The sequence below is a fragment of the Cydia fagiglandana genome, chromosome 10 (assembly GCF_963556715.1).
Source record: "Cydia fagiglandana chromosome 10, ilCydFagi1.1, whole genome shotgun sequence".
Taxonomy (NCBI): Eukaryota; Metazoa; Arthropoda; class Insecta; order Lepidoptera; family Tortricidae; genus Cydia; species Cydia fagiglandana.
In genome coordinates this window covers 8,165,295-8,192,781 of record NC_085941.1, presented here as the reverse complement: position 1 = coordinate 8,192,781, position 27,487 = coordinate 8,165,295, and the positions used below count along the sequence as shown (strand labels likewise).

The following is a 27,487-nucleotide window of genomic DNA, read 5'->3' as shown; positions in this document are numbered from 1 at the left end:
CCACAAAGGCCAATTTGGGAATATGTATCACTTTTTCAATTCGTTTCAAAAAATGTATTATAATAAATAAATAAAACTGTGTTTAATACAGTGATACTTAATGATCATCAAAAACAAATTTATACAATCGTTATTATTATATGCCATCTGCAGGCCTAGGCCGCGGTGGCGTGCCCAGTGCTTCACCTTCTTCTATCGTTGTGAGTAACTCGCAGTTTTTAGTTTCTGGCAGCAAAAGGCAGAGCCCCGCAGCTATCAGTGGCAGCACCCCGAACGCTACGGGGGCAGCCCACTTCTGGTGCGTTCTAAGGGTAACCACAAACGGCGCAATCATTGATCCGACCCGAGCCATCATCGACGAAATACCGAGCGCAGCGTTACGCACAACAGTTGGAAACATTTCTGTGCAGTACAAATAGACCACGATAAATACAACGAAGCTAAAGAGAACTCCGATACACGCAAGCATCACGCTAAATATGCCATACGGTATACCGGCCAGCAGTAGTAAACTAATACCGCATATGGCGTTACTTATCACTACAACTGTCCTCCGCTTCATATATCGCATCATTGGAATCGAAATGAAGCAGCTGAGGAGACAGAAAAATCCACTAAGGGTCACGTTCAAAAAAATGTCTTTAGTAAGCTGGCTGATGTACTGTGCGATGCCGTAAAAGCAGTAACTGCAGGTGAACCAGACGAACGACATCACCAGTATATTTCTTCGCAGATTTGGCGTACGAAACAGGTCAATTGTAGTCCCCTTCTTCGGCACGTTTGTTCTGTGTTCCAATTGGTACATTTCCACCTTACGTTGAATGTCTTCTGTTGGCATATTATTGCTGAAAACAAATTTTGGAAACTAAAAGGAATTTCGCTGCTGACATAAAGTAGAAGTTGCATATTGCCATGGGTCTTAAAAGTTATTTTGCATTTTACAGATCAGCTATGGCTTTAGTAGCATTCTCCAGTTAGTAATTTGCAGCACAGTCGAAACATCTTATATTACCTGCGATTATCGCATACCTAGCTGGGGGCCTATTCCACTCGACAAAGTGACAACAGTTGGTCAAGATTCGTCTGAATTTTCCCGACTTTTTGATTGATTTCCAATCAGTTATAATAATCGCCCGAAAAGATACGTGTTTAATGTTTACAATATCTGGGAAACCGAGCTTTGCTCAGAAAACATATAAAAACTCAAAAAAAAATGGCTGACATATAATGATGTACCTAGTACCTATATTTTTAGAATCGCCTCAATAATCCCTTTAATATGATAAAAAAATATGACTCAGCACTTTAGGAGGGGTTTATGGGATTTTTTTTAAGAACTGCTGGTCAAAAATTTTTTAGTATACGTGTGCCAAACGGCGAAACTGTATTTGTGTGTGTTTTGTACTGTATCGATTTGCGGTTTATTTTTGGGTACACCTTGCACTCGTCATGGCCAAACCTTAAAATTGCAAAATATATATAATAATAATAATTTCAAAGTGGACTTACATCTTAGCAACGTATATCAGTAATTTAACGGCTTCATCCGTCTTATTCTTGGCCAGTAACCATCTAGGTGTTTCAGGTAGAAGGCATATATAAAGTAATAGATATACATTTGCTAATGATATTGCCAGCTGAAAATGCTTGTAGTCACGCAAGAAATAACCAAAAGCTGCTAAAAGCATATGGCCAAGCGTAAATGGAACTTGGTAAAGCGCTGATACAACGGCTCGATTCTCATTTCCAACGAATTCCATTATTATGACGAATCCAACTACCATCACTCCTCCTAAAGAGAACCCGACGATCATCCGAACTATAGTGAAACTCCAGTATTCAGGAACAAATGATGCTATCACCCCCGAGAACACTTCCAGTACCACAGAGCCAATCATGGCTTTTTTTCGTCCATACCTGTGACAAAACAAAAAATCTAATTGATTCTCAAAGTTTATTGTATCTTAATCATAAACTATATCTGCGCCGGCACTAGGTACCTATTTGTATTTAGAATAGAATAGAATAGAATTGATTTATTCGTAAGCACAAACCAACGAGACAATACACAAATAAGATAAAGTGCCACGAAATGGCCATATCTCAGCATGTTGCTGGTGGCTTCCAGCGCTAATGTTCCCATGAGACCAATTAATTTATGAATTTAAATGAACCACTAACCTATCAGACGCCATACCGAACAGTAAACTTCCCACTAGAACACCAAATTGAAATAGAGTTTGAGTGAAGTCCTTCATCCAAGATTCTTCACATATAAGATTCCATTCCATTACAATTGTGTTCTTAAAGGTCGAGGTGTCGTAGACAGGGTCTTTACAACAGGTGGCATTTTCCGGACACCAATATGCCACTGGAGGAGCTAAGAATATGATTGCCATCTGATGCCACGCAATACCAAACTTGTTAACATATATTATAAAACATATCCACCAGTGGTACTTCCTGAACGACCCAATAATTTCATTTATTAGCACCATTATGTCTGATTTCTACAAAAATATTTAATAGTGTGAGATAAATAAATCATTTGTAAAAGTAGAATACATATATACAACGCCAAATTAAAAATCAGGTGGGCTTTGATTTCTGTAAACGAATATAGGTCAGCATAGTGATTATAAGTTCACTTTGATAAGTCATGTCTGGTCACTTAGAGGATATCTCTAAGTCTGGTCATGATAAGATTGATAAGCAATTGATCAGTCATCAGTCATCACAGGTTAATCACAGTACTTACCAAAGAGAATACATATGTATGTATGTTAGGTACTTACCAGCGTAAAATCTTATGATGATTCAGGAAAATTAACACTGTAATTTCTAAAATCTGGGAGACGGAGCTTTGCTCGGAAAACATATAAAAACACAAATATGCGCGTTTTCCTAGAGATAACACCTAGCTAGATAGATTTTTCGCCCCTGGAAATCCCCATACTTACTTATAGTATAGCAAATTTCATCGAAATCGTTAGGGCAGTTACCGAGATCCCTGAAATATATTATGGAATGAATAAATAAATATATATATATATACAAGAATTGCTCGTCTAAGCCCCCATTCGCACGGGAGCTTTTTCAACGCGCATTAAAAAAGCGTTTAATTGACACAAATGGATAACCATTCACACGACAGCGGTGGCGCTTTTTATCAAGCGTTGTTGGATTTTCTACTTTAAGCCTTGGTCGTAAAGTTGAATTTAGAGTGTGGACAGATACAAGATTATTTAACGCGCGTTGAAAAAGCTGTCGTGCGATTGGGGGCTAAAGGTATAATGGTCGGACCAAAAAAAGTGTGCAGCGGATTTGATAGCCCACGCAGTGCAAGTGTTATTTATACGTCATAATTTCATAGAAGTTTGACGTTTAAAATAACACGTTCGACGTACTGCCTCCCTGTCACACTTCCGCACGAATTTACAAGAGCGACGGAGAGGCAACACGTCGAACATGGTTCGCGATGGCCCTCTGATTCGAACTTTAAGATACGTCAAAAAATTGGTTATGATACTGGGGCCAAATTCGACACGGACAACTGTCAGATTTCGAATCCACGTCAAATCAACAGTTGATTTTATTGCATACTGAGTGTTGATTCCATCATTTGGTACAACCAAAACCATCCAAAACTCAACTCTAAACTAAGGGTGGTTCGGTTTGGTTTGCTTGTCACCCTAACTGTGGATTGTTAGTGTCAAATTTTGACATTGTACGTATTCGAGAACTTATGTTTTTTCCCACATCAACGGGAGATCAACACGATACGTCAAACGTCGCTTGTCGAATAGGGGTCCTGGAATAAGTAGTCGTTTATTTGAATCCCGAAATCAATAATTTCAAAATACCTGCGCTAAATTTGTATAAGTCCAGAAACATATGCGGGCTATGAGTATATTATATAGCATCCAACTCTATAGTTCATTGTTTTTAGCATTAGAAAGAACTTGCAAGAAGGTAAGCGATCTTGACATATCTTTTAATTAAAAAACGCTTTTTAAAAATCAAAAACTATTACTTATGAAAGCAGAAGAATATAAATGATCGTATTAGATTCATAATTGTTACATATTTGCCGTAATTTATTTTTAAAATGTGTTTTTCAATTAAAAGACACATCAAGATTGTTTACCTTATTTCTAATGCTAAAAAAAACGAACTATAACCATAACTTGGCTGAATCAGGGTAATAGCAAAATGCCGGGACAACGCGAGGAAGATGACCATGATGATGTGATTCCTATTTAAGTCTTGTCCACCGGCGAATTCTAATTAGGTTACAAAGTGAAAGAGGTTACACAATTCATCCGTCGCTAAACGATTTGTTTACCTACAATACGAACTGGCATAACTCAGTGGCATAATGTCAATAATTACAACATTTACAACGTGAATAGGAACAATAGCAAGTTGCGTATGAATGGGAAGTCATTCGCAATCTATATTATTACGAAAACTGTGCTTATCTACTTAGCCGGTGGTTGGTCAGAGTAATGCGCCCGCAGGGCACTTATAGTCTATTGTTACTTGATTGTTACTTAGATCATTGTAGTGATTTCAAAGACGGCAAATTAATTTAGTTCATAACAGTTCCTGCTTATAAATAAGCACCTTTTATGCGTACTTATTGTACTTTTTTATAATATAATTCAAACCTTTTCATTTCAAACCTTCAAGAAAAGGGCGTACTCCCAACTTAAGAGCCAACAGGAGTGGTCATTTCTCCATACAAACGTAGTCCTCGTTTTCCTCCGTGGTTTTTGAAGCTAGAGCAATGATTTTTTCAACACAGATTAATATTGTCAATATCTGTGTCGGACCGTTTTGCTTTTTTTTATATTTTTGTTTTTTAAGGCGCTAGAGCCCTTCAAAAATGGCCAAAATGGCCTAATTGACTATGCCGCAATGAGAGGCGTGGTATTCAAAACTGATATCAATTAGCCAAAAAAGCAAAACGGTCCGACACAGATAATTTCATAATCATTTAGATTTCCAAATTTGGTTACGATTGGTTAAGTTTTGGAGGAGGAAAAAGAGGACTACGAAACCTCGATTTTTGTCATTTTTACGCAGGATTTTTCGCCTCAGCTGCAGTTGTCCCTATCGCACTAATTTTAGGGGCGAAGTCAAGTTTCTAAATACGTACACAGCCAGAAAAGTGATGGGCAATAGTCGACATTTAATGTCGATAATCTAGTGATGTAAGAAATTATCGATAAACCGTCTTGTGTGAAAATATCTAGATCCTCCTAAGACACAAGGGGTTTTGCGTTGAGAGGGAACACATTTTTGTAGTTACATAGGTACAATCTATTTTGAACTTTTTGATTCTAATATTTCAAATTAGAAATCAAAATCAAAAATATTTTATTGCATGGTTATGGGTTTACAAAATTTTTAGGTACAGTCACGCTCCGTAATTGTCGAGCAATTTAAGGTCCTAGCTAGGGAATGCAATCTCGCACCAAGATTGGCGATTCGAGATCTCGCACGAAAAATCCGAATCGAGATTGGGTGTTTCGAGATCTCGACAGTCAGATTTTTGGGATCGAGATTAATATCTCGACGAGATCGAATTTGACAAAGTAACTAAAAACGTGTTATTTTAATCAATAATCTCTAAGAATTCCATAGATATAGACATCGTAAAATCGGGCGTATCGAGATATTCCTAGGTATATAATGAAACGCCGACATTTCATGATCTGCCTAGCGAACACCAGCCATTTTGCGCAAACCTCAAGGTGTGATATTCTGATATTCCTATAGTCTATATAGGCAAATTAAACAAAAGTCGTCTCCTTCACGATTTTCGTCGACATCTCTTCTAAATACCTAAAACTGGTATGGACGTGTTCCTCGTGGTCTCCAGAATATGAATAAACCGGTTTTTATTTTATGGAGGGGGGGGGGGGGACGTGTCGAAAAAAAGGAAGGAAAAAGTGGGCGGCCGACCAGCACGTCTTTAGTCCTATGGGACCGATCGGTTCGTGTGAGATGTCGTTTGAAAGAGTATTAAACGTGCAATTATTGTTTTATAATTACCGTAGTCATGACTGTAGTCATTTACAAAATACTGAAAATATATGATTTTTTACCGTGCATGGATGGCATAACTACTGACAAAACATGCGTCTAACTCAATAAATTATAACTTTATCACAATTAATGTTATTATAAAATATACGAAAAATTTCATTAGCTTTCCAAAAACATAAGTTTTATTGATGTATGATATTATACATATAACAAAGTAATGATGAATTTTGTTCCGTCATGTAAATGGCGGGCGACCGACATCAACTGATCATTATTTCTCGGGTTCTATTTTACTGATCAATTGGTGATGCATACCATTAGAAAGAATATTAAACATACTATAATTGGTTTCTAATAACCGTAGTCATAACTGTAGTCATTTACAAAATCATTGAAAATATGTATATGATTTCTCGATCAATTATTTTACAATGCGCCCGCTATGAAGCTAGGAATATCAAAGAATGCATTGCTCTGATGGATCTGCCGTCTCTTTCATAAGGAAGATCGTGATATGCCTGGGTTAATATTAGATCAGGAAATGGTGGCGTCTCATGATACGCCTAGGATTACGATTTTACGATATGCCGCCGACATACTACTTATTTAAGGTACCTCATGTTATATTTTGAAAATAACAACAACAAATTAAATTGACATTTAACATAAAATCAATTTTAATTTTTACTTTACTTACTTACTTACTTTGTTGGCGCGGTGACCCAAAATGAGTCTTGGCCTCCAACACAAGAGCACGCCACTTTGATCGGTCCAGAGCGGTATCCCGCCAGCTTTCGCCGACGCCGAGCTCACGGAGATCTGCCTCCACTCTATCTGCCCAACGGTATTTAGGACGACCAACAGGACGGCGCCCTGTTGGTCGACCCAGATAGGCCCTTTTGGCTGCCCGATCTTCACCCATCCTTTCGAGATGGCCAAGCCAGCGGAGACGATGCGCTTTGGTCTCACCTATTATGTTCGGCTCGGCTATCAGGTGTTCTATTTCGGCATTCTTTTGGATCCTCCAACTGCCATCGTCTCTTTTGACGGGTCCCAGAATCTTCCTCAACACCTTACGTTCTGTGACTAAAAGGCTGTTCTCCTCCTTGAGTGTTAGTGTCCAAGCCTCACACCCATACATCACCCACCCATACATTTTTACTTTTTACTTTACTTCTATGAAATGCTATCGATGTTAAACCACTACTTAGAAACTGCGTAACAATAATAGAGCTAAAGCCGGACACATAATAGCACTGCCTGAACAACATGAATCTAAGGTCATATATTACTTAAAACAAAGTATTTCACTTTCGGTCTTGTTCGAGATCTCGAAAATATTAATCGAGATCTCGACCGAGATTGCATATATCGAGATTTCCTGTCAACTAGGTTAAATTTCGAAAATACGTGCGAGATCTAGCGAGATCTCGAAATTGCGAGATCTAGATTGCATTCCCTAGTCCTAGCTGAATTGGTTGTTTCATACCCTTACTCTCAGTGCCGGATTTACCACTAGGCTGAGTAGGCTGAAGCCTAGGGCGGCAGATTTTAGGGGGCGGCAAATTTGGGTCAAAAAAATATTGTACGTGCCGTTCAGATAGGGACCAGAATTTATTTGTAAAATTTAAATTTACACACAAGCATTATTTGTCGATTTTGCCGCCCTCTGTCATGTCAAGACCCTTTATATTGAGACAGACAGATGGCCAGTCGCACAACAAAGTGATCCTATATGGGTTCCGCTTTTTGAAGTACGGAACCCTAAAAATGTAGGTACCTACTATTTTCTCGAAAAAATTTCGCGCTCGCTACACTCGCGTTTTCATTTAAGTACCTACATATTATTTGTGACCCATCTGACCACATTGTAACTTTGGGATGGTCGTCGATTCTTATGTCCTGATAGTACCTATAATGCTGGGTTCCATATTTTCCTTTTGAAGTACGGAACGCTAAAAATGTACCTACCTACTATATTCTCGAAAAAAAATCGCGCTCGCTACGCTCGCGTTTTCATTTCAGTACCTACATATTATATTATTTGTGACCCATCTGACCATATTGTAACTTTGGGATGGTCGTCGATTCTTGTGTCCTGGTAGTATAATGCTGGGTTCCATATTTTCCTTTTGAAGTACGGAACCCTAAAAATGTACCTACCTACTATATTCTCGAAAATAATTCGCGCTCGCTACGCTCGCGTTTTCATTTAACTAACTACATTTTTTGTGACCTATCTGACCACCATCTGACTACATTGTGAGTTTGGGATCATCGTCGATTCTTGTGTATTCGTGGTATTGAATCTCACTAAATTGTTCCGATCCCATGCCGAAACTCAGGATGGATAGAGAGCTTTCGATATCAGATACAAGCTTTTCATGACTTTCCAGCACCACAGAATGAGGGATATTAGCACGGCCTGTGTAATACGTATCCCTACTACAGTCATCTGCAATCTGCATAGCAATGATTATCATTGATATGCAGCATTAATAGCACAGAACCTAGTGAAACGCCAGCGGTAATGTTCACACTATCGCAGCAGCTTCCGTCTACTATACGGCTCATATGCGTCTACCGGACAAAAAGCTAGCGATCCATTTGTATAGCATAGTCCCTCGAGCAGACTCGATGCCACCCGACCGAACTCCTTAGCTATATCCAGCCAGACTGCCAATGTTTAGGCATTGGTAATGCCTCACCTTGTTTTTCAGTGGCAAAAAACCCAGCCGTACCCACCATAACACCAGATCAGGCAAATATAACGAGGTCGCATCGTCATTGAGTGACAAAAACGGCACATATATATCCGTATCTAAAATGTGACATTAGTGACGTCACCTTATATGCATTTTAATATGGCTGTGGTGTGTTGTACTAAAAAATTAAATGCCTCTGATAGGAAAGTAATTTAAAAAACCTATAAGCGAGGCGGATAGGGGCGGCGAAATCGGCATAGCCTACGGGCGGCAAATGTCTAAATCCGGCACTGCTTACTCTTACTCTATAGAATGTCCAATCCTGCCTTACAAAGACGTTAATATTTATATTTGTCATGTCTATACTTCGTTTCTGAACATTATTGAAAAAATAATACTTACTTGATACTAGTATTAACCACTAAGTACATAAATAGGGTAATTCGCCAGTAACAGGCCACTATTAGTAACTGGCCACGCCAAACCAAAAATGAATTCTATTCACCTATAAATAGGATTCATTTTAGTATAAGGTGGCCAGTTATTGAAACCTTATACCTACTAAAATGAATTCTGTATAGAGGTGAATAGAATTCATTTTTAGTTTAGGGCGGCCAGCTACTGGCGAATTACCCTATTCGATATCGAGTTCCGTAAACGTAAGCCGGGTAAGTAAAAAAGTTCAATCGCAATAGGTAATTCGTCAGTGGCCACCCCAAACCAAAAATGAATTATATTCCTACCTCAGACCTATAAATAGAATTAATTTTAGTATAAGGTGGCCAGTTATTGAAGTTATTGAAACCTTATACTAAAATGAATTCTGTTTATAGGTGAATAGGATTCATTTTTAGTTTAGGGCGGCCAGTTATTAAAAGTGGCCAGTTACTGGCGAATTACCCTACTCAGTAGTAGCAGTAACAAAAAGTGACAATGCAAATTGCAATCAGTGAGGTGCGCGCCAGCGCGAGTACGGGCGCACCCCACGCGTCTGTGTGCGTGCATTACACATACAAATACAGTCTCTCACGCCGCGGTTACGCCCCGTCAGAGCGACGGGTATATTCAGCTTGAAATCTCAAAATTGACTTTTAGCTCAGCTCCCGTTACGTCTTAAATGCCAGCAACGCACTTACAACCCCTCTGGTCTTGCGAGTGTCCATGGGCGGCGTTCATCGCATTCCATCAAGTGATCCGTCTGCTCGTTTGCCTTCTATACCATAAAAAAATTACTTATAAACAACACCTATTTGCATTGCTGTATTATTATAATATTTTATCCTTTATTCATCATTTTTCTTAGGCTAGGTTTTTATAATATGTATATAGTAAAAGTAAAATATAAAAACACTTACGCTACGTCTTACGTAGGCGAACAACGCGCGAACGCCGCGCCGCCTGACATTCGCGTGCAAATCGCGCCGCACCGCGTTCGCAACGAGATCGCTTACGTAGGACACTTCTATGGGCATCAAAGGATTGATTTCGCCGCGCCGCGCCGCGCCGCGTTCGCGCGTTGTTCGCGTTCGCGGCGCGGCGCGGCGAAATCAATCCTTTGATGCCCATAGAAGTGTCCTACGTAAGCGATCTCGTTGCGAACGCGGTGCGGCGCGATTTGCACGCGAATGTCAGGCGGCGCGGCGCGGCGCGGCGCGGCGGCGGCCGCTTTCGCCGCGCCGCGCCGCGCCGCGTTCGCGCGTTGTTCGCCTACGTAAGACGTAGCGTTACAAAACAATAAAAAATACATATAAACACATTATAAAAAACCTAACCTAGGGTGCCGCCAGCAGCGGGGCAAGGCCCAAGCTACCGGTTATATTAATTAATATTTATTATTAGTTAATTAATACACATATATACAATACAGTAAGTAAATCTAGGTATTGTAGGTATATATAGGTATTATTATAATACTCAGTATTAATTAATTAATTACTGTATATTACAGTAAGTAAATGTAAAGTAAATATCTCCCATGAGTTAGTTAAATGAATCGTCTTATCAATATCGCGACGAGAATAATAAGTCTTAGCTTATATCTACTTACTATTTTTTTTTTGTCGGGTGGAAAATTCATGCTTATAATTTCTATTTTTTGTCAGGTGTAAAATTCATGAAAAGCGATTCAAATACCTGGTCTGCTTCGATAAACATGAATCGCCATATTGTTGGAACTACGTTGTAGTTAGGTATTGGAACAAAGCAACCGTAGTTAATCATAATGTCTCGGCTTTTCATACGCAAGGTTAGCCTGGGGATAAAGGGGCCCACTGATTACCAGTCCGCCGGACGATATCGGCCTGTCGATTAAAATCAAAATTTGACAGCTACGAACAATTGACAGAGGCTGATATCGTCCGGCGGACTGGTAATCAGTGGGCCCCTTAAGAGTCCACAGTGTCCACAGCAGGCTAGGCCGAATTTCACCTTCCCATACAATAGTTATTTACGGCACAAGTGCGAAAAAGAGGAAATTCGAAACGAGTGGCGATAAATTAAAACACGAACGAAGGGGGTGTTTTAAATCGATACGTGTTGCGAATTACTTATTCGCACGTGTATCGTACGTTTTACAGTACATATGGCCCTTTAAATTTTTGACATACGAAAAGTGCTGTTTCAGGCACTGGTGCGGGAAAGTAGGACCATATATATACTGTAAAGCAAGTTATGTTCTCATTTTAATTAGCTTATTTATATGTATAGCTCTAGCTTATAAAGCAAACGAAACAGAGTAAAAACAAGGACCCCTATTCGACAAGCGACGTTTGACGTATCGTGTTGATCTCCCGTTGATGTGGGAAAAATCATAAGTTCTCCAATACGTACAATGTCAAAATTTGACATTAACAATCCACAGTTAGGGTGACAAGCAAACCAAACCGAACCACTCTTAGCTTAGAGTTGAGTTTTGGTTGTACCAAATGATATTATCCACCGTTGATGGAATCAACACTCAGTATGCAATAAAATCAACTGTTGATTTGACGTGGATGCGAAATCTGACAGTTGTAAATATCGAATTTGGCCCAAGTTTTGTATGAAAAACTTAAATTCGCTGTATTTTTTTCTATGGTATCTGAAGCTACGTAAACTAATTACAGGTATAGATACTCGTACTCGTATACCTTATCCTATTGTAAGAACAAAGTTTTAGACTATTTAAAAAAGCAATCTAGCTAGCTAGCCGTTTAAAAATGAGAGCGTAACTACGTTTGTAAGGGCTGCTATTTAACTGATCACCAGATTTAATAAAATTTAATACCAAAAAAATCTACTTTACCACCCTAAAATAATAAATGATCACCAAAATTGTAACTCCATTTTAATGTGAACTGATTACCAATTTTATTACATTTTACTATCCTATTAAAGGAAATGACGCCAAACTAATCATTATTAACCCAAAAATTGTAAATGATTACCAAATTTCAAACACCATTTTAATGTCAATTGATAACCAAATTTTTTCATTTTGCTATCCTATTAAATAAAATGACACCAAAATAATCATTGTTAACCCAAAAATAGTAAATGACCACCAAAATTAGAACTCCATTTTAATGTAAAATTATAACCAAATTTTTAAATCTTGCAATCCTATTAAAGCAAATGACTCCAAAATAATCATTGTAAACCCAAAAATAGTAAATCACCACCAAAATTGTAACCACAATTGTTTCTGTATGGGTCACAGTTCAAACCTAACCTAACCCACTTTTCTAGTAGCATTTCGTTTGTGTAAGGGTCACAGTTCAAACCTAACCTAACCCACTTTTCTAGTAGCATTTTGTTTCTGTAAGGGTCGCAGTACAAATCTAACCTAACCCACTTTTCTAGTAGCATTTCGTTTCTGTAAGGGTCGCAGTTCAAATCTAACCTAACCCACTTTTCTAGTAGCATTTCGTTTCTGTAAGGGTCGCAGTTCAAACCTAACCTAACCCACTTTTCTAGTAGCATTTCTTTTCTGTAAGGGTCGCAGTTCAAACCTAACCTAACCCACTTTTCTAGTAGCATTTCTTTTCTGTAAGGGTCGCAGTTCAAACCTAACCTAACCCACTTTTCTAGTAGCATTTCGTTTCTGTAAGGGTCGCAGTTCAAACCTAACCTAACCCACTTTTCTAGTAGCATTTCTTTTCTGTAAGGGTCGCAGTTCAAACCTAACCTAACCCACTTTTCTAGTAGCATTTCGTTTGTGTAAGGGTCACAGTTCAAACCTAACCTAACCCACTTTTCTAGTAGCATTTCGTTTCTGTAAGGGTCGCAGTTCAAACCTAACCTAACCCACTTTTCTAGTAGCATTTCGTTTCTGTAAGGGTCGCAGTTCAAACCTAACCTAACCCACTTTTCTAGTAGCATTTCTTTTCTGTAAGGATCGCAGTTCAAACCTAACCTAACCCACTTTTCTAGTAGCATTTCTTTTCTGTAAGGGTCGCAGTTCAAACCTAACCTAACCCACTTTTCTAGTAGCATTTTTCGTTTCTGTAAGGGTCGCAGTGCTAACCTAGCCCACTTAACTGATAGCAGTTCAAACCTAACCTAACCTACTTTGCTACTAGAAAAATAGGTTAGGTTAGGTAGGTATGCAGTGCGGGGTACGGGGGGTTGTACGGGAGGGGCTAGTAATTTTGGCATCATTTTACTTTATTTGGTAATATGTATGCATTTTTTGGTAATCATAGTGGTTTATTAGGTGAAAATATCGTATTAATTTGGTCTTCAAGATTTGGTGATCATTAATGATTTTTGGTAATCATTCAATATATTTGGTATTCGAATACAATTTGAAGTGCAGTCGTAATTAAAGCGGTGGTACTTTTGTAAGTTTAGGCCTTATTTTTTTGGTGTTCAGTAATTTTTTTTGGTAAGCATGATTCTTTTTATTTAGGGTACCAAAATTTTTTTTGGTAGTCATTATATTTGTAGCCGTTTGTAAGGAGAACCGAACTTGCTGCGGACTCTTAAAGAGGCTTTTCTTACCTTTGTTTGACGTTCATAAGCGCATTGCCTACTTGAATAATAAACTTATCTTTCTTTTTTTACCCAAACCGGAGCGTAAACTAGTAGGCACCAGTTAATTATAGTTAATGCAATGAAGAAAATTCGGTTCTTGCCATTCCATTATTGTCACACAAACTCTGCGAAAAATGGTTATGAATTCTTGAGACACTTTTTTAGGGTTCCGTAGTTCCTAGTTGAGTAACTAATAGGAATCCTTATAGAACGCCATATGACTATGACCCATGTTCTTAAAATCCCACCAAAAACATAAATGTAAAAAAGGAGAGCCAAGTTCAATACAAAAATTATGCTTGGCTGTGGGGCTCGCCGCAAAAAGAATGGAGATCTAAATGAGTGCCACTGCCAAGTTCTATGCAAAATCCAAATATGTATTTATATGAACAAAATAACATTATAAACAAGTATTAAACTCTATTTCTTTGCTTTATTGGATACCTATAACAATTGCTGTTATTTAAAAAAATGTGAGATCTTAAAGCAGGTTAGATTTGACTTGGCCAGTTTTCATTATATCAATCATTTTATATATATTGTAATTCTGATAAAACCTGGCCAAGCCAAATCTAACCTACTTTAAGATCTCACATTTTTTTAAATGACAGCAATTGTTATAGGTATCCAATAAAGCAAAGAAATAGAGTTTAATACTTGTTTATAATGTTATTTTGTTCCTATAAATACATATTTGGATTTTGCATAGAACTTGGCAGTGGCACTCATTTAGATCTCCATTCTTTTTGCGGCGAGCCCCACAGCCAAGCATAATTTTTGTATTGAACTTGGCTCTCCTTTTTTACATTTATGTTTTTGGTGGGATATCAATACTTTTTGTAAAGAAAACTAGGCAGGTATTGAGATTTAATGTTTTTTCTTGTGTTTCCGCTGTATGGTTTTTACTTCTGTTCTTTGTATAATTATGTGGTGCCGCGCGCCGCCGACGACACACCGTTGGCCGGTTGTTTAGAGCGTATTACAAGTTTTTTGTATGGGGACACCACTTATTTTTTGACTAAACTTTATTTTAATATAGCAAATATAATAATACATATATTGGGGTAGTTTCAAATATCTGCTTGTAACGGTTCCAACGCTACAATAAAAAAATATTTTTTTGTATGGGGACCCCCCCTATTTTTTAACTTTTTTTTATTTTTAGATTTTTTCCTACGCTTACACACAATAACCGAGCTGGATTCCAAATTTCATCCTTCTAGGTCATCTGGAAGTAGGTTAGGTTTAGGTACTTATATGTCAGTCCCAATAAAAAATGGTTTATTTGTATGGGGACCCCCCCTATTTTTAAACTTTATTTTATTTTTAGATTTTTTCCTACGGTTGCACACAATAACCAAGCTGGATTCCAAATTTCATCCTTCTAGGTCATCTGGAAGTAGGTTAGGTTTAGGTACTATAAGTCATAAGTCAGTCTTAAAATTTACGACTTTTTGACCTTCATACCTTTATAACCGTTTGAGCTAGCTTCATGAAATTTGGGCTTCTAGATATCCTTATGGATATAATTAAACACACGTAGTTTTATGTGTTTACGTCAAAGATGTTTTGAGTTATAGAAGGGTCAAAAGTGGCACCAAGTGGTTCGTGTAATATTACACTCGGCGCTGGCTAGCCAGTTCCTTTGCTTGAACTTGGCTTGACACGCTGCCGCGTGTCTAGATTGTTAAATATCAAACGGTTTCGCCAACGCCATCTAGACGAGTATAGGCCAAAGATGTGGCGCCATCTATTCTAGTATAACTTTTTCTTAATTTCTGAGGCACGTTTTTCCGTGGACTTACTCGTATCTTATTTGGAGTTACATCTTTGATAGCAGACATGATCGGTTAAGCCCTTTTTTTCAGTTATCGTATCGCATAGTAAAAGACAGGTATATACTAAGCGCTGCGATAATACTCTCTTTTGCTTGTAATATACTGTAAATTATTTGATTCCTAGGCCACTAAATAACCTTGTCGCTTTATCTACTAGATACATGGCATGTCACTCAATAGGCAGTGTAGTATGAGATAAACAAATTGATTCACATGGTTGACATGGTGGATGATTGGCATGGCTATATAGTGCCTTACGAATCAAATTGGTTGACTTTATGGCTCCTCTACACGATTGGCCAACGCCGGCCACTCCAAGGGACGCATTTATGCGTTAGAGGGAGCAAATGATATTGCTATCTCATTCTACCGCATGGCTGCGTCCCTTGGAGTGGCCGGCGTTGGCCCATCGTGTAGAGGAGAAATTAAATATGATACCTACAAATAGCCCCTGTTCCACGCAATCTATTGTGGCAGAAGGGTAACTACTAGGGATGTACCGACTAGTCGCCGACTAGTCGGGAAAGCCGACTATCCGGCCTCATTTGTAGTCGGCGATTAGTTGGCGACTAGTCGGCAAAAATGGCCGATTAGTCGGCACTTTACAAGCGACCGACGATCAAGGCAAAAAGAAATTTTAATTTACCATAAACTTTTCACATATTTTACCCAAATTCCTATTTAGGGTGTTTACGAAAAATTTTGTTCGAATTATTGACCGTGTGATCGCTTTCTTATGTCCGATTGTCCGGTTGTCGTATGAATAGCCTTAGGATTTTTTATTTTATTTTTTAGCGTTACTATAATATGATGAATAGCTGCATGACGAAGGGGGAAAAACGATTGTTTTTTAAGTGATCTGAACCGAACTTAGACGAAACTAATGATCAGGCCGACTAGCCGACTAGTCGGCCGACTAATCGGCCATCCGAGCGCCGATTAGTCGGCTAGTCGGCCAAATCAATAGTCGGTACATCACTAGTAACTACGGAACACTTCACTGAGCAAGGGCCGACGTGCTCTTGGCCAGTTTTTTTCCTATTAGGACCGAAAGACCTCGTGAATCTGCGTAGACATAAAAATAAACATGCCCATATAAAAAAGTGTTGTTTACAAGTTTAAATAAAATGAAACAGCTGTATGACACATCAATTTAACCTACATAGGTAATTGTTATTGAAATTGAAGAACACAGAATTGCGAGAGCGTTAGCCGAAGACAATAGTAAGGTGGTACAGAACGGCCACGGAAATAACATTTAGGACGCATTTGTGGCTTATGTCGCATTTGTGACGCCCCGTAACGTGTCGAATATATATCTCGCTTCGTGTAAATAGTCACACGTCAAGTGTATTAACCTAAATAACCTAGTCTAACACTAGGTACACTAAGTTACATAATGAACTTGCACTAATATGACAGTACGAGCGAGATGAATAGAAAGTAAGTTACTTACATTCACACTAGCGCTTAATTAAGTCAGTGCCAAACTGGTGGTTAGAGGTTGGAAACGTTGATTTTAAACACATAAATACATACATACATATAATCACGCCTATTTCCAGGAGGGGTAGACCACGGATTTCCACTTGCTACGATCCTGACATACATCCTGATTTTAAACACAAATGTCAATATGGCCTTGTTTTAGATTTAGATGTAGGTAAATATTTTTATTCATCCTTAATAAGTTATTCTTTCGCTTCTTTCGTAGTTATCAGGGTCGGTAAATAGTTTTATTAGTTATCAGTGTAATCATATTTGTACGGAGATATCTAAGATAAATACAAGATCTCTTCTTCCGCCAAAATCGTTTTACTGTATATTAATTATATAATATTTACAACTAGGTAACATAATAATATGTTTACATTTACCTATGTAACTTAAAACTACAAAAGTTAATCTAATGAATAACAGTAGATACATCTAATGAGAAAACACATCTACTTTTTGCAATCCATTTTTTTTCCAAATTGTTCACCTTCTTCTATAGTCACCATTAATTCACAGCCTTTAGTTTCAGGAAGTAAGAAAGCGACAAAGCCCGCCACGAGGGGCAAGATAGCAAATAACACGGGGGGCACCCATGGCCCCATGCTGCTCGACGCGATCACGAATGGAGCGATCATAGATCCCACGCGCGCCATCATGGATGAAAACCCCAGCGCAGCATTCCGCACCACCGTCGGAAACAGTTCCGTGCAGTACAAGTACACGACAACGAAAACTATAAAGCTAGAAACTACTCCTATACTTGCGCAGACTACCCTACCCGGCCCTTCTGGTAGCACGGCCAGAACTAGTAGGCAAAACGCGCAAATAAAATTAAAGATTATCACTATGGTTTTTCTTCCCATAACTTTCATAAGCGGTATGGAACAGAGAGAACCCAGGAGAGTTACACTGGCACTGGCTGCGACGTTGATGAAAGCATTTCCACTGAGCTGCCCCACGTACTGCGACACACCGTAGAAGCAATAGCTGCATGTCAGCCAATTAAACGCCATTGCTAATATGTTTTTTCGGATGTTCGGAGTTCGAAAGAGGTCTACAATATTCCCCTTTTTGAGTTGCGTTTTTTGGAGTGCAGCTTGGTAATTTTCAATGTCAGCTCGTATGGCTTCTGTTGGGCGCTTATTTCTGAAAGGAATAACATGCGTTAAATCATGATGACGCCGATTGTTATCTTAAGTAGTATTTTGTAACAAATGTCGTGAACGTTTGCGTTATCCAGTTTTCATAAATATTGATATCTTACTTATCTTAATACTCACACTTTTGCTACACATTCTAAAATCTTGACGGCTTCTTCAGTTCTCTTAACCGCTATCAACCAACGTGGAGTTTCAGGTACTAGGAAAAAGTACGACAATAGTACTACTCCTGGTATCGAGATGGCCAGTTGAAAGTTGGAGTAATCCCTGCAGAAATACCCGAACACCGGTAACAGCATGTGACCCATATTGAAGGGTACTTGATACAATGCCGATATAACGTCACGGTACTGAGTCCCCACGAATTCCATGACTATGACGAATCCAGTGACCATGGTGCCTCCAACGGACATGCCCACTAAGAATCGGAGGAATGTGAATTCCCAGTAGCCGGGGACGAAAGCTGCTGTTATTCCCATGGTCACTTGTATCACGACTGCTAGCAGCAAAGGATACTTTCTCCCGAACCTGAAAACGTAAAAAAGTAAATAGGTACCTATAAGGTGCAGTGCAGACACTAACCTCTAGCCGCCCATACGTCAAACCTTGCCAAGCAAAATGAAATTTTGAGTTTGTCAACACAAATATCAAATTAGAATGGAACAAGAGACCTTTTTATAGGTCTCTGGGCGGCTAGAAGCTAAAGCCACAAGTCACGTGCAGTCTTTAGTGTCTGTGACCGCAACGCAAGTGTCTCAATGGAGCAAAATCTAATTTGATAAATATTTAGAAATCATTTTTTAACGATGATTAATTGCATTGGCACAGTTATTTATATTGTTACCTATTTACAAAACAAACTTATCAAGAATATAGAGGTCAGCAATGTTTATATACATTCGCATCATTTTAGCACTTATTTATATAAGTACTTATTTGTATAAGTAGTACTTGTACTACTTGTAGAAACATTGAATGTAAATATATTACAATTAACAAGTTCAAGGTCACCTGTCGGATGCCATTCCAAACAGTACACTGCCCAGTAGCGTGCCCAATTGAAACAGCGTCTGTGTAAAACTAGTCAACCATTTCCTTTCACATATCAAATCCCACTCCATTATTATGCTCCGGCTGAAAATTGACGTGTCGTATTCTGGATTAGGGCAAGGACAAGTTTCCTCTCCGGTGTCTGGGCATGTGTAGCTGAGTTTCGGTGCAAGAAACAAAATGGCCATTTGGTGGAAGGCGACGGGGAACTTTGTCAAGAATATGAGGAGGCATAGCAACAGTTGATATCTTCCGAATGAGCCTGTTATTCGTTGAATTAAATCGGTCTGAGGAGGAGGTTTTTCTTGCAGCTTGGCCCCTGGACAAAGAAATATAGAGTAATAGACTAATGACAAAAATAAATGTAAGTAGGTACATAAGCTACTATTTACGTACAGAAATGAGAAAATTCGTCTGTTTAGGTTTAGATGATTTGATGTTTGAATACTTATATCGGTTTATTTTTTAAAATTTTGATTTGATTATATGTAAGTATTTAATATTTGAAAATGTCGGTCTCAGGCGTACGCACGGTGGGGCAAGTGGGGCAACTTGCCCCACCCTGGTCTGTGGTCTGACGAGAAGCTAAAAATTTTTTAGGAACAATTAAGGCACCTAACCATACTTCTGCCCCACCCTTCAAAAAATGCCACGTACGCCTATGTGGTCGGTCTAATCGATTTAAATGTATTTGATTACGTACCTACATGATTACCTACATGTTTTCAATAGGGAGATATTATTATATATATTACCCTCTAAGTACCTACATATATTTCTAATGAGAGTAATTTTCAATTTTTCCTTGTGTGACATCTGTTTTTTTTCCGTAGGCAGGCATAAGTACTCGTACATACATGGTACATACCTACATATACATGCCGTGTCGATAATCGATCACATACACATGGGTTGGGCATCTACCCATAACAATACTGTTTGTTCAATGTATTTGGAATTATAGCCTTGGGATGGGACAGCAAAAAATGCTCATTTGAAAATTAACCCTATATACTTCGTTTTTGAATCACCTACTGGCATCTTTTGGCAATCTTCCAAGAAGGAAAAAGGTATTTTTTTTGTTAAGCCTGATGCAGAAAACATTTAGGGGGATAATTCGGCTTGCTTACTTACCAATTGTGGCACCGATGAACTTGGAAATATATACATGTATACTCTGAAAATATATTATCTATCGAGCACACATTAAAATGATTTCATTAAGATTAACTGCTATTACAATATCAACTAATGTACGTCTACTTGGTTCGATAGGCTCATATGGAACTGTTTTTAAAGCATTAAACGTTAATGCAATTTCAATAGTTTTTAACGATTTTTTTCTCAGTGTAAAACTGTAAATAGCACCAAAATAAGAGTCATGCCAAAATTTTCGCGCTCATAAAATTAGTTGTGCAGAATAAGGTCTAAATATTTGGTCTAAATAGGTAAATATGCCTGCTCCCGTTTAGCTGAAACAGCGACATACCCTGTCGCTTTGTAAACATATAACAACCAGTGACAGCCACTTTAGTAGCTACTTATTACCGGTCACGCGACCAATTTTGCTACTTAAGTAATGACGTCGATAGGCAATCTAGGTGGATTTAAAATTTACGCAGTAACTGCTCAGATCAGTTATTTTTCATAAATTAAATCTCAGCTAATATAATAAGGTCCAACAATAAAAAGTATAAGTGTATAATAAATGTAAGTAAATAGATTGTTTGAAATAACCTTGAATAGATAAGTTTTGTAACAAGAATGAGCTGGTTAAAACTAATTCCTTACATACTTTCGAACATAACGTAACATTTACCATTTTTACATGTTAACCCCGTTTCTTGTGCCCATTTTAATGAGAAATGCGTCTATCGAACCAACTTCATTGATTGGTTTTGAACACAATGCGACACAAGTGTTATTAGGTACTTATTAAGTTATTATTAGATCAAAATAAAAATAAAACGTAGGTACATACAAATAAATTTAGTTACAAATCAAAACAAATAAATAGATACAGCCTTAGTGTAGGTACGTACCTCCATGGTTATTTGTAATCGAGATATTTTCATTATTTTCTCATTTATTCTTATTTTTTTCAGAGAAAATCTGTTGGCTACTTTAGTTGGATCCAAAATACAAAATAATACGACTAAATTTAACAAAAATAAGATGAAAATTAATTTGAATACAGTTCAAATAAAATAAGTAAGTTATTATAATTAACTAGGTAATCGGTGTCAGACGGAGATGGCGGGACGACTGGGACGCCTTCAACAGTAACTGGCCGGAAAAAGCACTACAAAGCGAGTTGTGGAAATCAAGGGGACAGGTGGGACACTACACACACGGGCTAAAAATAAATAAATATATCGGTGTCAAACCCGAAGCAACGTCATTTAAGATGTGCTCATAAACTACGACCATCATCAATATCATCATAATCGATATTAAACTTTCGTGTATTTTTAAATGTTTAAGGCCCCAGTACACAATGGGCCATCGCGGGCCACTCCAAGGGACGCATTTATGCGTTAGAGGGAGCAAGTGATATTGATATCTCATTCTACCGCAAGGCTGCGTCCCTTGGAGTGGCCGGCGATGGCCCATTGTGTACGGCCTTTAGACGACAACGATTTCACTCACTTTAATTTTTTAGTCGCTATTGGCGACATGTTTCGGGCCCTTCGGGGGTCCTTCCTCAGGCTCGAGTGCTCGCATCGACTGCAACTCGTGCCCCCTCGACCCCCTGAAGGGCCCGCAACAAGCCGCCAATAGCCAAAAATTCAAGTGAGTGAAACCGTTGTCGTCTAAACAGTTTAATATGATCATATTTAAAAAAAAAAACCTGAATGTGCCCCTGCTATATAGCGGAATATATGTATGCAGAAGATATGAAGCTGATGAGGTGATTGTCCCCTCTTCCTTGACACCGTCATATAACATTTTATCAGTAGGTATGCTCTATTGCTATAGAAAGTTCTAGCTAAGTGAAGGAAGAATTATTGACAACAAATTGATAAAATGGACCCGATAATTTCGTAGGGCAACTCAGAGTGCGGCCATTTCATATATCAATAGATAAAGTCATATAGGTAGGAAACTATACCTATATTAAAAGTTCCAGTAGATAATTAGATACCTACTTTACCTACTTACCTAATTCGAATTGCGCTTCGGCAAGTGTATCAAAAAAGGTCAATAGCCGTGATCTGTATGTTATTTATAAGTGAGTACCTAGGTACTTAAGAATAGATGCTTTATTGGTCGTCGCGCTTAATTTCTCGTATGAAATTATAGGAATAAAACTATTTTTTTAATACAGTTGCTTAAAAAGTGCTACTTTACGTAGCTGTTTAGCGTGCGGAAAGTTGGTTATCTCGAACTAGTGCTTTTTACTTTTCCAATTTTTTTAAATTTATACTTGTTCCAATTCACGACTACTTATTGATGAGTGTTAATATTAGTTTCTTTTAAACGTCGTAATCAGCATAAAAACCTACCGTTAATGTAAGAATACGAAAAATATTACATATTTCATATTTAATTACTTACCTCTTCATCATTATAACACGTTTATTTTTTAATATTCAATATTGAAAATTCCGTTCTTAATAAGTTGACTGAATGGAACGGAATAGCTGCCAAACGCCCATAGATGTAATATACTTAAAGACGACGTCTAACCGAGCTGTCACTGTTACCACTTTTGTTTAGTGTACGATTAACAATGTTTTTCTTATTTTTTCGCAACTGTATTAAAAAACGTCGTTCGATACACGTGCGGAAATGTCATTCTTCACTCGTCCCGAGTCTTGCCACTCGCCTGCGGCTCGTGGCAAGATATCTCGGTACTCGTGAAGTGATGACATACCTTCCGCACTAGCATCGAAATGTACTATAATGTACCCAAGTATACCTACAAGTGTTGAAATATTATAGTTATTTACAGTACGAGTACATATGGCCCTACTTTTTCGCACTAGTGCGTGAAATAGCACTTTTCGTGCGTATGTCAAAAGTTTAAAGGGCCATATGTACTGTAAAACGTTGTACGATACACGTGCGAATAGGTAACTCGCAACTCGTGTCGATTTAAAACACTCCCTTCGATCGTGTTGTAATTTATCGCCACTTGTATCGTAAATAACTATTGTTTTACAAGGGGGCGTGGCAAGGGGGGGCGTTATTTTACCCCTCTTGCTAAAGGGCAATGTTGTACCTGTAGTACGGTAGGTACAACCTTTGGATACGCTGAAAATGAAATCTTGAATTGAACGTTGCGAGGCGTGCAAGGCACGAGGAATAAACAAACTTTACCACCGAGAGAAACACAATATTTTTATACACAAATGTGGGACAGTTTTTGATTGATATACTCGTAATCCCGGCACAATAAGAAGTAAACAAAGTAGTATATAGGAGGCCTTTAACCATGACACCCGTGATTCGTCACGAGATTTAGCTAGATTTAGGGGCATTTACTGAGACTGTGGCTACGAATTCCAACGTGCACCGCAAAACCGCAAGCAAACGTTCATTAGTTAATTATTTTGATTAGGTTTTATAACACTAATTTTATACAATTTTTATCAAAAATATTATAAAGGGAAAGGAAAAGGCTAAAATATTACTATTTTACTTACAAATAGGTGCAAAATATTTTAAGTATTAGATTCGAATAATAAATAAAGTTTAGACACTTTCAAATAAGAAACATAGAAACAATCTATAATAGATACTGGTATTCCAAAAATTCATGTAGGTAAGTAAGTATAAACTTTGAAACAAAAACAATTTATTAAATTATTTAAAAAATACCACCAACTAATTATTCAATTGCCTATTATTGAGGTACTATTACTAAGGTTTGTTGAAATTAAATTAATTGAATCATTTACCATACAATACTAATAATAAACATTTAAGTAATGCATGAACGAACGTGATTTTGACTAACTATAATAATATAAAATACCACGCCTAATGAATGAAAGAAGCACGTACTTAAATTTTATCAAAAGACAAAAGCCTACATACAGCTGGGACCTTCACTAATGTTAATGCGAACTTTCCAAGGTTTATCTATAAGATTGCAATTTGCAATATCGGGGTCATTACCTCGCGCGCAACTTTCTCCTTCACCTTACGTACCGTTTTCTGTGATGGGCTCCTGTTTATCCATTGTGAATCGGTTATTTAAGTCAACATGCACAATATAAACACTGGATTGTACGTTTAACGTGTCATACAGGCGAGCCGCCGGAGGTTGCAGTAGAACTGGCTTTGAGCGGCGCCCGCGCCGAGTCGACGGCGTATTCGCATAGCACACGGCACACAACTGCAGGCTCGCAAGAGATGCTGGTTATCAGTCTGTCACTACCACTGTCACGACACTGTGGCACGACACGAGTAGGTACACGAATGCCACTCGTACACCATCTTGCTACGAGTATGCTTTGTAAAAGAACTTAAGGCTTTAATATTTTTTGCACAAATCAAGTATGCAGCGTAGCGACAGATACGGTCAAATTGATTTATGGGTCATATCGTACCTTGTTGCTTACCTAACTATGGTGATAATTTTATTGTGCTGTGTTACCGTAACAGTTGATCATTTTGGTAAATGGGAGAGTTCAAAGAGATAAAAAGAAAACCTTTGTTCCGACGTATCTCTTTGGTCATTTCCACATGATGACCAAGGATCATAAGGTCATCACTGATAGTCTAGGTACTTTAAGAATGTATGTTTTGTCTTCATCGGCCTTTGTCCAGTCAGCAGCAGAAGTTGCGAAGCGGGCCAGGTGTTCAAAATGATCTTGACGCGACTTAATTGATAAATGAATAAGAGCGTGTCTAGGTAATTTTGAACACCTCACCCGCTTAGCAACTTCTGCTGCTGACTGTCCATCGTACCTTATTCTGACATTTCCAACTGCAATTCTGCTCACTGTTTTATTGCAGCAAAGTATTACATTTATTATTCTTATTAGATTTCAGAACAATCAAACTTAGTTTACTTCTTGAATTGATTTAGTCTGCATGTTAAATACAAAGCAAAAACTGCAAAAAGGCTCCTTCCTAGTCCTTCGAGCCGGATGTTTCCTGGTTTGACCATTGAGAAAGCGCCCGCGTAATTTAAAGCTAATTAACTAAACAAGGAAGACTTGAACAAGGTCGCATTAATAAAACGTGTACATACTAAGTAGGTATTTAAACGATCTGTAGTTATCAAAACCGATCTATTAAGTGAGAATCAACATGGCTTCTCAGAGAAAACATGCGATGTATGTAAATAATGAAATTAACCTTTTGAACGCCTTACGTCAATACATGAGCAAGTGCAAGGCAAACTCTTTTGTTGTAAGGCCGGAGAGATTAAACCTCATATACTTAGCTCATTAGCTACATCAAAGCACGTACGTTGCTCTGACATGATTACACGCCAGAGTAACAAATTAAGTGTATTACTTTCATAAATATTTTAACAATAGATACCTTAGGTATGTACATGTACATTCAAGAGTTTAGAGTGCATCGAATCCGCATGTTATAGAAGTGTCCATAAGCAACAGAAGACAAGAAAAAAATATAGATCACATTCACACTTATACTGGTTTGTATGAGGCGCTCAACAAGCTATGGAAACATCTACTATCAAAAAGGTTACTGTACTCAATCATATCTAATAAAATTATATGCAATATGTATGTATGTGCAACGACCATAATTAAAAGCATTGCAAGATAATGTAAATATATGCCGGGAGATAACATATCATCCCGTGACGCAATGCCAATTAAAAACAGTAACTAGATTCTTCGAAAATAAAAGATAGTTATTAGGTACTTCGTCTGAACAAAGTTCAGGCTGCCTTTTACGATACCATACATAAATATTTGTCAACAATAATTATCAACTATTTATAAGTACCTACCTAGTCTGTTTTTTGTTGACTTTAAAGTATTAAGTACCTACGCCATACATTTTCTAGAAACATGGACGTTCCATAGGTACTATTTTCTAGTATAGTAGCAGTACAGTAACATCATAATAGTAAAAAAATATATTCATTATAATTTCCGTCTTTCAATGTAAAGGTAAAAATTTAATCTGTTTGCAATCGAGTGTAATACTAGGTATAGTATAGGTATTGTGTTGTGCAATATGCGACACTTAATTGTTTCGAAAACAATTAAGTATACACTGTATACTTAATCGTTTTCGAAACCACATACAGTATAATTTTTAAGAAAAAAAAACCGACTTCCATGGGGGCCTATGAAAGATTATTGTAGATGGTACACTATGTAGAAAAGGAGGTAAAACCACCCACTTTTCTACTAGCATTTCGCTTCTGTATAATGGCTCCTCTACAGGATGGGCCAACGCCGGCCACTCCAAGGCACGCAGCCATGCGGTAGAATGAGATAGCAATATCACTTGCTCCCTCTAACGCATAAATGCGTCCCTTGGAGTGGCCGGCGTTGGCCCATCGTGAAGAGGAGCCATGAGGGTCGTAGTTCTAGCCTAACCTAACCCACTCCTCGTGCGGATCGCAGTTCGAACCTAATCAAACCCACTTTTCAAGTAGCATTTCGTTTCTGTAAGGCTCGCAGTTCTAACCTAACCTAATCCTTGTTCGGTTCTGTGAGGATCGCAGTTCAAACCTAACCTAACCCACTTAATGGCGCATACCGTGCGGTGTACGGGGGTTTAAGCGGGAGGGGCTAGTAAGATTGGCATCATCGTACTTTATACCTACATTAATTTTATGATAGGTAATCATAGTTGTTTATTTAGTTAAGGTATCATAGTGGTTTTCTGGGTCAAGGTTCGGGTCCGAGTCCGGGTCCGAGTCCGGGTCCGAGTCCGGGTCCGAGTCCGGATCCGAGTCCGGGTCCGTGTCCGGGTCCGAGACCGGGTCCAAGTCCGGATCCGAGTCCGGGTCCGAGTCCGGTTCCGAGTCCGGGTCCGAATCCGGATCCGAGTCCGGGTCCGAACCGGATCCGGGTATAAGTCCGAGTCCGGGTCCCAGTCCAAGTCAAAATCGAAATTCGTAATCACCAAACGTGTACCATGCGTCATTGAAGAGTTCTGTTCTGGTCATCATCAGCAGTTCCAGTTCCACTTCATCAAATGCGACAGTTTTTAATGTAAATGCTTG

At 38.3% G+C, this 27,487-nt stretch overlaps 2 protein-coding genes across 2 annotated transcripts in view; one reads left to right on the top strand and one right to left on the bottom strand.

The window, feature by feature from the left end:
* LOC134668121 (aminoacyl tRNA synthase complex-interacting multifunctional protein 1) overlaps nt 1–27,487 on the top strand; it is a 62,288-nt gene that overhangs the window by 18,218 nt on the left and 16,583 nt on the right. The gene's annotated exons all lie outside the window — the stretch shown is intronic.
* Nucleotides 97–24,715, bottom strand: LOC134668155 (organic cation transporter protein-like). Its single transcript, XM_063525674.1, has 7 exons — nt 24,475–24,715; nt 19,279–19,636; nt 18,388–18,795; nt 18,118–18,253; nt 2,182–2,510; nt 1,510–1,917; nt 97–845 (listed from the first exon to the last, which is right to left on the bottom strand). The coding sequence occupies exons 1-7, from the start codon at nt 24,503–24,505 to the stop codon at nt 137–139; spliced, it is 2,379 nt and encodes a 792-aa protein (XP_063381744.1). The 5' UTR covers nt 24,506–24,715; the 3' UTR covers nt 97–136.